A 15970-nucleotide genomic window follows, 5' to 3' on the forward strand; every position below is an offset into this window, starting at 1 on the left:
TCTCAGCCTCTCTCTTCCTCTCTCTCTCTCTCTTTCTCCCCGCCCCACTCCTTTTCTCCCTCCCTCTCTCACTGTGGAATTTTTAGCTACTGCAATATTAGCAAAATTTTTTTCTCTAAGATAGAGGAAGGGAGCGTAAACATTAAGGTGTTTCTAGCCAGGTCTGCTTTTCCTCCTAACCTGGGCCAGTTGTGTGGGAAAATGAAGCAGAGACTCTTATGGGGGACAAAATGAAGACAGAATGGAAGCAGAGAAAGTCGGTGATAAATTATAAAAGAGCTACAAGGTATATGAGAAGAGCACAGGCTGACTCATAATTGATATAGCTAGATCTATGTAGATAACTATGCAAAAGGAGGCAAAGGATACTTGTAAATAAACACGCTGACCAGCCCCTGTCTCCTGTTGTTCTCATCTTCATCACTACATAAAGCTCACAAAGTTTGTGACTGTCAACCACGAAAATAAGGACATATGCTAAGTTTTTAATATTAAATGTCTTCCATTTAAGGGAATATTTTACATTCTGAGATTATATCCCTCCTTTTTCAATTCTAAAACATTTCTTTTCTAAAACAACAGTGACGGTAGATGATAATTGATATTTTTTACATGTTCCCTTAGCCACTTAAAAATTTATCACTCTGTGTTGCTCCCTCCCCAATATTTTGTGTGTGTGTTGCACTGATTTGTTAATCTCTTACCTAGAAAAATATATTCTAAATGGTAAATGATTACCTACCTTTTTGGAATGAATCTCAAATAACATACCCTTCGAGAAGAAGACTTAATAAAATCTTTTCATTCTTAACAGCTTTCTCCCTAAAACTGTTCTGAAAGTATATTAAATTAGTCATAACAACTACTGTTAAGTACTTAATGAAACACTTCTTCATAATCTCTGACAATTTGACAGAAGTGAATTTAATAATAGCAATAAATACAGATGGGACTACATAAATCAAGGAGGTTCTGATAGACAATTCTTGCTGTATTAGATGCCATTTCAGCGTCCTCATCTGAAATCAACCAAGAAATTAATTATAATGATAATCATAGCAATAAAAAAAATAAAAATAAAATTCATACTCCTGGAAAGAATGCCTATGTTCTTTTTACCCACTGCCCACTTCACACGTGCCAGAGCCAATAGACCAAAGGCAGCTCCAAAGAGAAGGCAGGATTTAGGATGAGGAATGTGGCTTCTGACCTTGCTGTGAAGGAGAATGCAGCAGTAGCTTCCCTTGGGGTAGCTATATGTATATTATAGAGCAATAAAACGCAGTTGCACAAGCATTGCCCCAAAATTGCTTAAAGAGAAAGTAGGCTTAAGACCAAAGGTATTCTCAGTTCTAGAAAACCTTCCAACCTGCCTCACCTGTCTTCCTCTAAAGTGGAGGCAAATTCTCCTCCACTATTCCATTCTCCTCTGAACCCCTTCACCTTCCAGCACCTCCCATCTCAGGAGGAATTTGCCCGGGATGGGCTTTATGATGCATACCATTGCTACCCATCTGCTTATGACAAATCATTGGCCCCAGCCCAGAATACTTACTTACAAAGCTGTTTCTCTTTGAGGATCTTGACCCTTTATGCAGAGCTAAAGGCAAACACAAGGGCAATAAATTTGCCTGCTTTCTAAATCCCATGGCTAAACATTTTGAATGCATCAAGGTGGCTCAAGGGACAGGAAACTCAAATGTCTGTTAATCTCCTAACTAGAAAAATACACACCAATACATAGCAACAATAAAATATTTACAGCCACCTCTGCACTCCAGGTCTTACTTCTTTGGCCACATTAATCATTTTTATTGAACATAGAGAAGATGTAATTCTTAAATCAAAATGCTTCCAGGATTCTTAAGGAGTTGAGCATTTCTTTTTTTGTAGGAAAAATTTGCTTTGGGTTGGAACAAGGGATGGGTGGATTTCTTCTTGGGAGACGTGTTGTCCTGAATAACACCCAGTAACCGTATGTTTCATGGAGAATGACTTTTGCTGGATAATGAACTCAGCCTCAGCCACACTGGCCTTTCCTAAGAGGTTTTCTGCCATATTTGACTCCCTTTGCCAATGGATTAACTGGTGGAGTCAAATACCTGGCATTAACCTACGTATGCATGCACTCTACATCGTGCTAACCAACAAGGTTAACTACTCAACAATTCAAACTCTAGCCCACCACATCCAGGGCTTATGGTTGTACTCAAGAGGCTAGTGGCAAGTGCCATCTTTTTCATGCAGATCTCTGAATCCAGAGCAGATGCTTTCTATATTTATATATTATACCAAAGTCACCATAACAACAATAAAGAGAAAATAAAAGGTAGAAAAATCAGCTCCCAATCCCCTACCCCTAACACCACAGCGATTTTCCTACAGGGCTTATCCATATGCACTTCTATTCTTCATAAATCTGTATTCATAATATACATACAATTTTTTTCATTCCCTTGAGCAACTTCCATGTTAGATCTCATTGTAGAGAGACTAAGTTGTCCAAGTATGGCTCCTAACTCTAGTCACTTATATAGCTAGTTCTCTACCTTTATTGAGATAACTTTTTACCTAAAATAGTTTAGAATACTTAAATACCTTCATTATTTTGTTTCTTCTAGCAATCAGTCCAAAGCACAGTGTCAGAAAGACCACAACACTTGCAGCAATAATGGGTTCTACTGGTACAGCCACAGCTCTGTCTGTTGAAAATGCAAACACAGGGAATGAGAACTCACACTGATATGCTTCTAATTTATGTACTTCTAATATGTCCCAGCCATGCTGCCTTGCACTTTACATATATCATCCTCTTAATTAAATCCTCCCAACAACCCCAAAGTTAAGTATTATTATTTGCAATTTTACAGGCAAGGAACCAGGGACTTTGAGAAGTTAGTTTACTTTTCCAAAGTCATAGAATTAATAACTGGTAGAGACAGCTCATGAATCCATTCCTTTGTGGATGGTTAATCTATGATAGTATGACTAACTCTCTCAAACAGGACATCAGACCTTTTGTGCTTCCTTCATTCATAATTTTTGCCATGGAGAAAGCAGAAGTAGGCCGATGTCAATGGCCTGCCTTTTGAAAATCCCAAAAGATTTTGAGAGGTAGAAAGAGAGCTTTAAGAGCAAGAAGAGAAAAGGTAAAAAGCCTGCTGGACTAAGAGGAGAGAGGTCTGTGGCCCCCAGGAGCAGTGAGGACCCTTGTAGCTGTACCGTGATAGTGCCCCAAGAAGGTGACAAAATATTACAGAAGGTGGCTGCATGATGCCTTTAAGGAAGCAGTGTTCTAAGCACCAGCCTTCCCAACCTTGCCAAAGAATAGTCACACCTCTTTAAATCACATGGAAGAACAGAGAGTCTACTTCTAACTTGGACTAGGAAGAGATCAGTAGCAACCATGACAACCTGGAAATGAAAGCCCATTTCCTTGTTTTCTGAACACCAGGTAGGCTCAGAGCTATTTTGTTCACCAGGCACTATGGGCACAGGTGCCTATAATTGCAAGCTTTCTAAGAGCCTTTGAAAACACTTGAGATCTGAAAAAAAGTATTGGCTCCAAAATACGTAAAAAATGGCAAGATAAATCAAAATTAATAAATGTTTAAAAAATCAATAAAACATAACTCTTTGTTAACTATAACCCAACTGTTAAGTTATAGTTATGTTTAAACCTTAAGAACCACATTAATAATTTATTTATAATAAAATTCAAAATATAGGCAAGTTATAAAAATCTTTTCAAAATTTTTACAGAAGAAATGTATATTTAATATGCTTTGTTTTACTATGTTTGATATGATATGGGATGAAAGTTTTAAAAGTAAGAGTATTTAAGGTCAACAAAGGTATTTAAATCACCCTAAGTCCCTGTATTCTGATGTCATCCAAGGAGGGGAAGGAGTTCCAATAGTGGTTAAAATAAAAATTTTAGGAATTTATAGAAAATAAAGAGTACTATTTATTGTACAGTTGAGTTTATGGGGAAGAAATACAGTCAATAGATATTTACTGAATGACTACTGTGTGATAGGTGCTGTGCTTGCCCTTGAAAAAAATGGGGCAGACATGGAAGGTTCCTGCCTTTGTGGAACTTGTATTTGAGTGGAGGAGACAGACATTAAACAGACAAAAACTACAGATTGAGATTGAGATAAAGGACACAGAGTCAAGAGATAGTATATGAGGAGTAAAAGGCAGGGAGGAGATGGAGAAGGAGACTTTTGATAAATCTAATGTTAAAGTCCAAGCCCTATATGCCTCAAGATTATAAAGTAAGTTTTATTCCTCCATAGTTGTATGACACATCAACCAGTTACCTTTTAATTGTTTTCTTCTTCATTTTTGTCCAGTTCCTGCTCAAAACAATTTTGAGAGAGTAAATGGATTAAGCATCCTTTACTCTTGCTCCCTTTTGGTTGTTGCTAAAAATCATTCTCATGAGGGTGTGGGTTGCATCAACCCTCTGGAGAAACTCTGCTCAATGGGCCTTCTCATATGCTGTGGCTCTGTAATTGCTAGCCTTGGGACACTCCAAAGGGCCTTCATCTTACTGGGAACCCGCTCTACTTGCAGTGCCAAGGAAAGATATCAAAATAAAGGGCAGCAACAGTGGGACAATTAGGGGGAAAAAATCAGGATTCAGTCACAAGTTGGAATATTTTTACCAAGCTGAATAAAATGAAGCTACATGCGACAGCTTTCACTTCATAAACAAATTTAAATAAATTGCCTGACTCATTGGCTCACTTTGGATTCCAAATTTCAGTTGAAAGTGACTTTAGCAAGTGTAATAGCATCTCTCCCCTTGCCCTGTTTTACTCTCTTATTTGTAACCAGATAATCAAGAAAAGATCTGTAAAAATAAATAAATAAATAAATAAATAAAAACAAACAAATAAATAATATTTAAAAAGGAAAATAAAAGATCTGTGATACCATTTCCAGCTCTGCATGACCTAAGTTAGAAACTACCCCGTAGAATTGTGAAGTTGAGAGTGACTCATGACAAACTTGGCATTTAGCCTGACTACCAGCAGCAGAGTGCTTATATTGCAAAGGCAGCCAACAACCTAGAAAGTAGTAAAACAGGAAGAAATAAGAAAAACAAGCTGGTTTGGAAGAGCTCCACCCCAAACAGGATTCTGCCCCTCTGAAGCCAATTTGTCAAGCTGGCGTCCTGTTTGCCACACAAGCTGTATATTTTTTATGTGACATGGAGCAATCATGATTCCTTCTTAATCAAGAGAGATGGTATAATTCCCTAGTCTCTGTGTGGTCTTTAAAACCAGTTAGAATGGCATGGCCTGAGGCCACCACCAACCAGGCTTTTGTGGTCTTGGGGGAGGTGAATAGCCACAGGCTTCAATATGGTGCTATTCCACTGATTCTAACCCATGAATACTTAGGTCATTTGTGGGTTTGGTTTTTCAAGCAAGTAGCTTCTTGGCATACTGTCACTGCTCTGCAAGACAAACAACTGAACACACCAGTAATCACAATGATGGGCATTCAACCAGCAGCAGGTTTTTTCTCCCCAGCAGCCACTCTATTGGTGTCCTAGACCCCATGAAGGGGAGGAAATAAGAAGCCCTATTATCACATCATTCTAACACTTCTGGCAGGTGTTCAGTTAGCTTCTTGGGAACTGGCAAGAAAGGCAATGAGTGAGCACAGGGAGGCAAAAAAGAAAGTAAATAATGTTCTAACAAGATACGGGAGCCTCGACTTGTTTGGTTGCTCCTAGCATACTGTCTCTAGACCAGGAAATATGTGCATGAGCATTTTCTGCATCTGCTACACCAAGTATCTTGCCTCTCTTTTTATATGAAAAAGGAATATGAGGAGAGAAAAACAGTTAGAGTTCATTTGTTCCCTGTATTGCAGGGCTATAGACCTGGGTAGATGAAACATGAAGCCGAGATAAAGAACTTTTACCTCCATTTCCTCCTACCCCCTCTTCTGATTAGCCTATAGGTTTCATTTTCAGAGTAAGGAATGATTTTAGAGATCCATTTTCTTATCTAGTCAGTATCTTTTTTTCTCTACATGTTTGTCATTAGGCTGTGAACTTGAAAGTCCAGTTCTTACAAACCTTGTTGCCCAGAATTCATGGAAATACTCCTACATAAAAGCCAACCAGAATCATCTCCTCCACATGGTTCTAGAAAAGGATCTTTGTTCAAAAAGCAGTGTCCTATATAGAATGGGCATATTTCTCCTAAAAGGAAGGACTACAATTCTTAGTGGAAAACTCCTTGGATGGGGACAATTCTTCAAAGAAAATCCTAGCTGCTAATCACAACTTTAATAATCGTTCGTTGTCATGAAAAATATTTACTGAGCATTTGATCTTAGTTTTGCATTGTGCTGGATATTATTTTAAAAAGGAGTTACCTTTGACAAGGAGGTGAAAGTCCAATGTCTCTATTTTCAGAGATGAATTTGCAAAACAGCTGTAGGTTCCATTGTCAGATTTCTTGACTTTGGTGATTGACAGTTGAAGAGACTCACTTGTCTGTTGGACTTGGTGATGATTTTTCTCTAAATTCAGGATGCTACTGCCTTTGTACCACATCATTTGAGCCTGGGGGTTGGATTTCACATTGCAAACCAACTTCACATCACTGCCTTCCTCAACTGCTTGGAATTGATCTCCACTTAGGAGAGGAGGAACTGCAAGACTCAAGCATTTAGGTTTCATTAGCAGATAAACAACAGTTTACTGTCAGTGTTCAAGATCTTTCTTCAGTCTATTTCATGTACTTATTGATTCATTTGATGAAAATTTATTGAATACTTATTTATTGTATGCCAAGCACTGGGCTAGGAACTGAGGATACAATGATAAAAACAAACAAACAAACAAACAAACAAACAAACAAACAAACGTACATCGGTTCCAAACCTCATAGAACTTCTAATGTGGTGGGGAAGACAAACAGTGAAACAAATATATATAATGATGACTCTGTGCCAAGTAGACAATTTGTTACACTCCTCAAGAGTATAAGCTTTCGGTATTTGCTCTCTGAGAGTTAATAAACCAATTTGTGCTAGTGTTGGATAAAACAGTATAATATTAAGAAAGCAGGTATTGCAGTTAGCCCTAATTCCATCTACGTCACTTACTATGACCTTGAGAAAGTTACTTAACTGCTAAGTAACTACTCAGTTTCCTCATCTAAAAAATGAGATAATAGCTACCTCATGAATTGCAGTGAAAATTAAATGAGATAATGCCTGTAAAGAATTTACCACAGTGCTAGTTAGTACTATTATTATCGTGGTGCTGCTGCTGGTGGTGATTTTGGGGGGTCTCACACCCTCTATTTTCACATGTATCTAACCACATTTGCCCTAGCCACATATTTACCAATGCATATTTGCATTTCCTCAACGATCCTCCATAAATAACGTCCTCCTTCCAGAAGGTGTTCCAGTTGTAACAACATTGGCATTTTGGAAGGTGAGCGTGGCCTTCTGAGTCCCTCTCATCCCTCTGCATGAGCAATTCTCCACTCCCGCCATGATAAGGGCAGTTGTAGACCCATAGATAGTCAAACCCATTTGCCTTCACAAATAATTCCAACCTGCATCCCTAACACCTAGGGGGAGAAATGGCTGAGCTGATTCTCCCTTCTTTTCCATGCCCTTTGCATTTTCTGGCCAAGGTACAAAAGTGTAATAAAATGCTTGAAAAGTGGGCAGTAGGAAAGAGATGAAGGCAGAGAAGGAGGAAGAAAGGAGCTTGTATAATCTGAACACTGAATAATTAGACCCTGTGTAGGCTGTGCTATTAATAACTCTCCCAGAAGAATGACATTTTGTTGCTCTTTGGAATGAGCTTGAATTCCATATCCATATCCAAGGATGTTATATGATATTTGGATATGTAAGAAGGTGCTAGAATAGAGAACATAATTGCCAAATATACCAGTCCCAACCAGTTCCACAGGTCCTATTAGTTGTTCATTTTTATTTAAAATTTTTAAATTAATTTTTATGCATATTAGCTGTACATAAGTATTCCCTTTTTAAAAACTAGTTCATTTCGGATATAGTTAAAGTTCTCCTTGACTCCATCCTCATCATTTCCTGACCCCCTTCCCAGAAATACCCACTGCTATGAGTCTGATGTAAACCCTTGCAGATCTTTTATTAAATTAGTTTTTTATACGTATAAGGTACTCCTAGGAAATATATTGTATTGTTTTAGGAGGGTGAGAAGGATTTACATAAAAGACTTCATTCTCTCAATTACTTGCATATTTTTGAGATATATCCACATTGAATCATAGAAACCTAGCCCATTGCTTTTAAAGTGTTATAGTATATGACTCTTAATCATTTTATTTTGATGGACATTAGGTTTTTTCATTTTTAAAATATTTTAAAATGATTCAATAAACATTCCTTGTATATGTTTCTTCATGCACATGTGCATGTGTTTCTCCAAGGTTAACATCCAGAAGTAGAAATGCTGAGTCATAGGGCAGGCACACTTTAAGTTTTGATAGATATTGCAAAAGAGGTAATCTCAATTTATACTTTCAGCAACAACATATGAAAGACCTGTTTCTGTATACACTCCCCCAAATAGTGTATTATCAACTGCTATTCATAACAATAATAATACTTTCTCAGGATTGTACATGCTATTCTTGTCACTTTTGAAGTGCTCATTTTGATTTATTGATTAATGTGTTTGTGTCGGTTATTAACACTATGAGTCACAGACCAGTTGTTTTTTATATGTGCTTAGCAACAACAATATTTAGGAGGTTGTTATAAAGATGATTTTAAATGTAGATTCAGGTTAGAAAACTGAAAATCATTTTTTAAAGCCACCAAATCGTATTATCGGCATTTCTGCCATGTCTCTCTTACATAGATATAATGGGAAAAATAGTAGATTAGGAGCCTAGGTATTTGTGTTCTGTTCCCAACTCCAGCTGTGATAATTCGGGCCCAGCCCGAGCCCCAGTTTCTTCATCTGTCATTTTATAGAGATTACAAGACCTCCAAGGTCCACTGACAGTGGATACTATCAAAGTAGGCAGGAAGAAGCTTGCTAAAAATCACATTTTATTAATTTATAGAAAGTAAAAAACAAAGCTTCTTTGCCCAGAAACAAGCAAATGAGTCACTCTGGAAATGCAAGCTGCAGGATGCCAGTATTTGCCAGAGCTGGATTCCTCCACATTTTCTTCATCCTTTTAATCTCAGGAGCAATAGCATCAATTTTTTCACAGAAAAGTTTGCTAAGCTTGAGTCCAGAGCTCTTTTTACCAATCATACCATATTACCACCTTATCCCACATCGCCCTTATCACGCCATCCACACTACCCTCATGTAGAATCAGCTTTTCCACCTGAACCATGATCACCTACATAAAATCATTTGAAGGACCCATTAACCCCCTAGGGTTCCACCAATGGGTTACGAATTTCTAGAACCCAGCCATCAAAGAGTTTCATCTTTGGGGGTTTTAAACATGAACAGCAGATATATTTATAAAAAGATGAACACTCTCATTCTTAATTTAGAAAATAAAAATAAATTTCTTATCAGGCTGGCAAATTTCAAACTCAGTGATCATGAGGGTGTGGGGAAATAGGCACTCTCACACTTTGTTGTGCGAGCATAAATAAGGCAATTTGGCAATATCAAGCAAATGTTAAAATGCATACACTCGTTAGACCCAGATTTCAACTACCACTTTATGTAGTGCAGACAACACAGACTGACTAACAGTTTCTTTCCCCTTACTCACAAATGACATTCAGCACCACTGAGATGGACACCGACTGATCCCTCCGCAGCTTGCAGGTAAAGGTGACTCCGTTGTCATTTTCGCTGATGGAAGAGACACAGATAGAGCTGGAATTGATTTTGTTTCCAGATTTCAAATCCACTGTCCCTTCTTCTCGGTACCAGAGAAGTCCTTCCTCTCTAGTGTGGTTTTGAACAGCACAGTTCAGAGATTCTTGGAAGCCACGCTGAGTATTCAGAATGTAGTTCTCAGTCTTACCATTCACAGTTAAAACAGAACCTGGGAGTGCAGGAAGAAACTATTAAGATAGAGTGAACAATCTAAATGGCCATAAACAGATTATGTTACATCAGTACAATGGAATACTCTGCAACAATTAAAAACAGTCATATTGATCTATATGATTTTACAAGGAAAAAAGATCTATAATGTGTTATTGACTAAAAAAAGGAAAAGGTTAAAATGATGGTTACCAAACTTTGTCACACGTTGGAATTACCTGGGGAATCTTAAAAAACTTACTGATGCCATGTCCCCACCCCCAGACATTCTTGTTTATTGGTATGAGTGCAACCTGGGTATTGGGTTTTTTAAAAGCCCCTCCACCAATTCTAATGTGCAGCGAAATTTGAGAACGGCTGGGTTATAAAACAGTATGTACAGAACTACCCCATTCACACATACACATACACACACATTTATGAGAAAAGTGTTGGGAAAAATTCTATCTATATATATAGAATAAGATTGATAAAAACAGAGAAAAAAGTAGAGAAATACTTACCGGACTTGTTTATCCCAAGGGGTTGGAAGTAGCAAAGTAAGGGGATGGGAGTAGGGAAATACAAAGGAAAAAGGACTGCAGCAAAATGGAAAAATATTTAAGATGTAACATTAGGTAAATAGGCAGAATGTAAACTGCATCTCTAATATTACTGTGAATATATCAACATTGAATATGCATATGGGTAAACAATTCTGATTAGATGATAGGATTTGGTCCTGCATTTCTGATGTTTTAATATTGTTTTGGCAGTGTAGTAAAATAAAAAGATGTTTAAACAGCTGTGGTTTGTGGGGTAGACAAGTTGTGGGGTGGATTATCGGGATATATACTAGTTTATTTTCATCTCTGATTTTTAGAAATCCATTCATTGTATAGTAACATATTTGAATTTCAGTTTTTACTTTCCTGGTTCAGAAGCAAGCAGCAAAAGCTAAAAATTACTTTAGCTGCCACAAACTTGCCCCCTACATCATATTGGTTAATATATTCTGTAAACATGTTAGCTTTTCCTTTAAAAAGCATAAACTACTAGAGGAAATAATTAGATGGCTGCCTAGTATTTTTTTAATCTGGAAGAATATACACGTTGAGTGGTTTATCTTTGGACAATGGGATTTAGGGAGATTTTTAATTTTCTTTGTTCTTTTATATATTTCCTAATTTATTTTACAATGACTATGTATTACTTTTGAAGTCTGGGGCCAGAGAAAGCTACTTCCAGATTGGGGTGGAGAGCAAGTGCAGGAAAAATTTTTGTGTAAGTGATATGTTCAAATAAATGGCAGAAGATTATTTTGGATATGATTAGTAATGAAATGCATTAAAATGTAGAAAAATTCTGGCTGTGGCTCTGGAGAGAATAGAATACAGAATCCTTCGCCCTGCTTATAATATCAGAACCATAAAAATATTTTTCCATTTAATTTTTTATTATGTTATTTGACTCTTGTACTCAGCTATACTAACTATGTAGTCATTTCAATTTAATTTTGGATAGTCCCAATGCCCACTCATCATTTTTTTAATCTGAAATTTTTCTTTATTTAAAAAGAGGCCAAAAAGAATATGAACTTACAGGTCATCTCGTGCGGCAGAAATAAAATCACTAAGAGAAGATAGCTGCGCATTCGCATTAGTCCACTGCTCTTCCATGCCATCTTTAATGAATTTGAGCCAGATCTGTCGGGGGGAAGAGTGCAGTTATTTCTGTACTTTAGTCTACACTGGGTTTATGAACCTTTTTCTTATCTATTATGCACCTACAATGAAGTTCCAGACGAATCATCCCAATTATAACGGTATTATTTCTAGTTTTTAAACAATCCTGTTCTGACTACTTCAGTTCAAAGTACTTTTGGTATTAAGATATATTTTTTAAGACAACAAAAAAGAAAAACACAAGGAAATAAGTTATAAGATATAGGGAAGCTACAGGGCAGCTCTGGGGAAGGTAAAACCAGACTTCCCTAGAGAAATTGAGACTGTCATTTTATCAGAAAGAGAAATGAAACTTGCGTCATTCTCAGAAAGTCTCTGCTGAACAAAGTGAATCTTGTTTTGAAAGCCTCTCTTGGGTCATTTTTGTAAAGGTGCCCTCTACTAACAGGAGTTTTTGAGACTATTCCAAATCCCGTAGATTCAATACTTTGTACCTTAGAAAAGACTCAATTGCAACATTTTCTCTAGTCTTACACATGTTAATGGTTTCTGCCATCCTTCCACCACTGTCCCCCTCATAAAACTCCTTCCCCTTGACCTAGTATAGACTGAAAATAATAAGTAATAAAGGCCTCTTTTCTCCCTTCTTCTGTGTCTTGGCTGCTGCCATCCCTCTCCCTAAAATATTCTCCATTTCCATCTAGAAAAATGTGTATTTATTATTTTCTTTGGTCTACCATGCCACCTGAACGTGCCTGATCTCAGAAGCTAAGCAGGGTCAGGGCTGGTTAGTACTTGGATGAGAGGTCACCTGGGAATACCAGGTGCTGTAGGCGTTAAAAAAATTTAAAAAGTCATATTATTTTCTTTCAAGAGTACCACTGTAAATATAGCCATGCAACAGACACTGTGCTAAACACTTTACATACATTATTCAAATCTCAATTAAGCCCCTAACAACCTCCGTGAGGTCATTTCTAAAGGTTTGGAGAAATTATATAATTTGCTCAAGGTCCCAAAGACAGTAAATGTCAGGGCTAAAATTTGAACCCAGGACTCTCAAGACCATGTTTTTTACCATCCTACTGCCTAGACTAATATTCTTTTCCTTTAAGAAACTGCCATTAATCCCTTTCAGTCCCTGGCCACTCCACAGACCTTAGCAACTTGGAGTTTTATATTAACTTTCAAGAGCTGGAACATGCCTATGACTTCTTTGGGCCTGCTCTGTTTCTCCCCATCCCGGGCCTGTCCTGATAGGAACAAGTATCATCCCTGCCAGGCTCACCCTTTCTGGCTGGCAAGCCTGCATTAATCTTTCAATAAGATGTATTTAGTACTAATATTGATTCTTTTATAATTTTAAAATTTTGCAGAAAGATTGCTATCCCAGCATTGTAACAGTGATGATTTCAGAATTTGATCATTAATAGAGTTGTTTCAAGCACTGTCCCCTGTAGGTTCTCAATAAAAACTGAAAGTATGGATTTCTTGGCAGGGCTCTTGCAAACCTGTTGAGGAGGAAGATTGATGTCTACCTTTCGCTTCCACCCCACCAAGACCGCAACTTTTCAAAATGAATTTCCCTCACTTGATTTGTTTTTAATTTTCATGACTCTCTATTTTCTACACAAGACAAAGTCTGACCACTTACCTGCTGAACTCTAAGAGTCAACTTCCTCTGTCAATTGTTTCTCTGTCTGAGAATCCTTTCCCTGTTGCCATCTTTATAATACTTGAATTTGAACACTTTATGACAGTAGGTCGTGTAAATCATTAAAGTGGGTTCAAAGTCTGTTTCTCTTTATGGATTCTTAGAGAAGACAATAATTGGGAGACATTTTCTTAAGATCTAAGTGTTTATATGGACCTAAGTTATTAAGTGGGACCAGATATTACTAATAGGAATGTAATTTTTCCAAGAAAGCCTGATCTTACACAAAAATTTATAGCTCATCTCACTGAATATTGTCATGCTCAAATTAGATGACTGTGCTTTGGTAATCTGTCTGCCTGAGAATTGTGGTGGAGGCAAGTCTGAGGAGAGGTTTGATTTTCACAGCAACCAAAACATTAGAAGACTCCATACAACTTAAATAGTGCTGGAAAAGTATCACTTACTACTAGTAATCCAAACCCATTGTGTAAGCTGTATCAAGCTAGCCATGGATGGGGAAAGTTTTATCCCTTTGAGACTCTCACCTGATTGGGGAATCCCTGCTTTACACTTATAAGAATTGGCAATTGAGGGTAAAAGACACATATGTTTATGGTGTTATTACAATGTGAGTTTTATCTGACAAGTACTATTGTTCTCATTTATATGAGAATAGAATATATAGTATTTGTGGTTATCTGCATAATTTAGCATATTGGTTAAACACACCAGGGATCTGCCTCTTATTAGCTGTGTGACTTCAAAAAGTTATTTAACTCTATGTGCCTCAGATTCTTCATCAATACAATGGGGAAAATAATAGGCCCCTCCCTACAAAGTCAGTGTGAGGATTGAAATAAAATAAAGCATGAAATGAAATGAAATAAAGCATGCGAAGCAGCCACACAGTAAGCTCTTAATAAGCAGTAGCTATTGTATTTTTAACATAGGCTTGACAGGGCATAATAAATAAGTACGGGCCTCTCTATAGCATTGTTCCAGTAAGAACCGTAACTAAGAGCAGTTCCTCCTGGCTGGGCTTCAAGAGCCATCTTAAGCAGGTTTTGAGTTTGCTTCTCTATGGTTCTAAGAGCAGAGTATTAAACTTTTATCATTTAAAAATGAATTTAGCAATGAATTGATGACTTGGTTCCAGGTCCCTCCAAAACAGACCCTAAGACAAAGCTTTGGCTGTGAGTATTTATTTAAAGCTGATCTCAGGAAGCATAGTAAGGAAGTGAGAAGGAGAAGGGAGGAAAACCAACAAAGGGTGTGTCAATAAACAGATTACTGCTGTAGGCAACTGTCACTGTGGGCCCTTTGACAAGTTCTGTGGAACATACCTCAGAATTAACTCATGAGGGGGAAGGAAGCTCCGGTATTTATCCACTGATTTCTCTCCATCATTGGTTGAGGGACACTCTTGCACTTCCAGCCTGCCCCATGAGAGCAGAGTGCACTCCCTCTGTCCAGTACTAAATGTTTAGGCAAAGACACTTAGGAATTCACCTGCTATATATAGGAACTATTTACAGGTGATCTCTAGGCCAGCCAAAGGTATGTGGATAGGGCTACAGCATCAACTTCTATAACTGGATATTAAATGATTTCAGGAAATAATGGCTAATTATTTTTACGTGCGATAATGGTATTGCATTTATATAGGAGAATGTTCTTAGGAGATGCCTGCTGAAATATATATGGATTAAATGTGATGATGATTGCAAGTGTCAAGTGATTCAGCAAAAATACATACATACGTACACAAAGCAAATATAGCAGAAATTAACACTTAATCTGGAATCTACATAGGGTTAAATAAATGTTCATTATATCATTCTTTACACTTTTCTGCATATTTGACATTTTCATAATTAAAATGTTAGGGGAAAATATTTAGCAGTTTTTATTGAGCATCCTTTATGTGCTAAGAACTCTAAGTACTGGGGATGCCAGTGCCATCCAAGCCAATATCTTTATCATGAATTAATAAAATACTTGGCTTCTCAAATCACTCTACTGCCATCTGTGGAAAATTGTTTTATGCAAATCTGTAACGTCTACAAGATGAATAGTACTCCCTGAATCCCACAAAGAGATACAAAGGTGAGCAAAACAAAACTCCTGGTCTTCAAGGGTTTTACATTCTAGAGGAGAAAGCTAATAATGGTCAGGAGCCAGGTCAGAGTTTAATCAGTGCTGGAGAGGGATTTCAGAATTTAAAAATGGTATCATGGTGCCTCTTCTGGAGAGTCAAAGAAATGACAAGTCCACGGTCATGTAAGTTGCCCCTGGAACATTCTTTCCTGGACCTAATAAATAGGGAAACCATTTCGCCATAAGTAGTGAAGCCTAGTAGTTAACCATTAAACCTAAATAGGTTGGCTGTTTGGAGTATTAACAGAGTCCAATACTACACAGCTTCCACAAGTAACTCAAGTGCAGAGGGAAAGAAAGAATGCAGCCTTGAATCTGGAAATTCCTGGGAGTACAAACCAATCTGTTCCACATCAGGCTCATGCACTTCTGGACAGAGAAGGGGGTCCAAGAAGTGGCAGCCAGGGCCTTCTGATTTAGGTGAGAATA

At 37.5% G+C, this 15970-nt stretch overlaps 1 protein-coding gene across 1 annotated transcript; it reads right to left on the minus strand.

Moving 5' to 3' along the window:
• Positions 1 to 907: 907 nt before the first annotated feature.
• Positions 908 to 11846, minus strand: TMIGD1 (transmembrane and immunoglobulin domain containing 1). Its single transcript, XM_039886524.1, has 6 exons — positions 11645 to 11846; positions 9783 to 10061; positions 6403 to 6681; positions 2599 to 2702; positions 1556 to 1600; positions 908 to 1019 (listed from the first exon to the last, which is right to left on the minus strand). Exons 1-5 carry the CDS (start codon positions 11724 to 11726, stop codon positions 1556 to 1558), a joined length of 789 nt encoding a protein of 262 aa, XP_039742458.1. The 5' UTR covers positions 11727 to 11846; the 3' UTR covers positions 908 to 1019.
• Between the last annotated feature and the right edge of the window lie 4124 nt (positions 11847 to 15970).

This window comes from Pteropus medius, unplaced genomic scaffold (assembly GCF_902729225.1).
Source record: "Pteropus medius unplaced genomic scaffold, Ma_sr-lr_union100, whole genome shotgun sequence".
Classification (NCBI taxonomy): Eukaryota; Metazoa; Chordata; class Mammalia; order Chiroptera; family Pteropodidae; genus Pteropus; species Pteropus medius.

Coding starts and splice junctions, on each gene's coding strand:
- TMIGD1 (XM_039886524.1), bottom strand. CDS start 11,726: ATGGCATGGAAGAGCAGTGGACTAATGCGAATGCGCAGCTATCTTCTC. Junction 10,062..11,644: donor TCTGCCGCACGAGATGACCT/GTAAGTTCATAT, acceptor CTGCACTCCCAG/GTTCTGTTTTAACTGTGAAT. Junction 2,703..6,402: donor CTTTCACCTCCTTGTCAAAG/GTAACTCCTTTT, acceptor CATTTTCAACAG/ACAGAGCTGTGGCTGTACCA.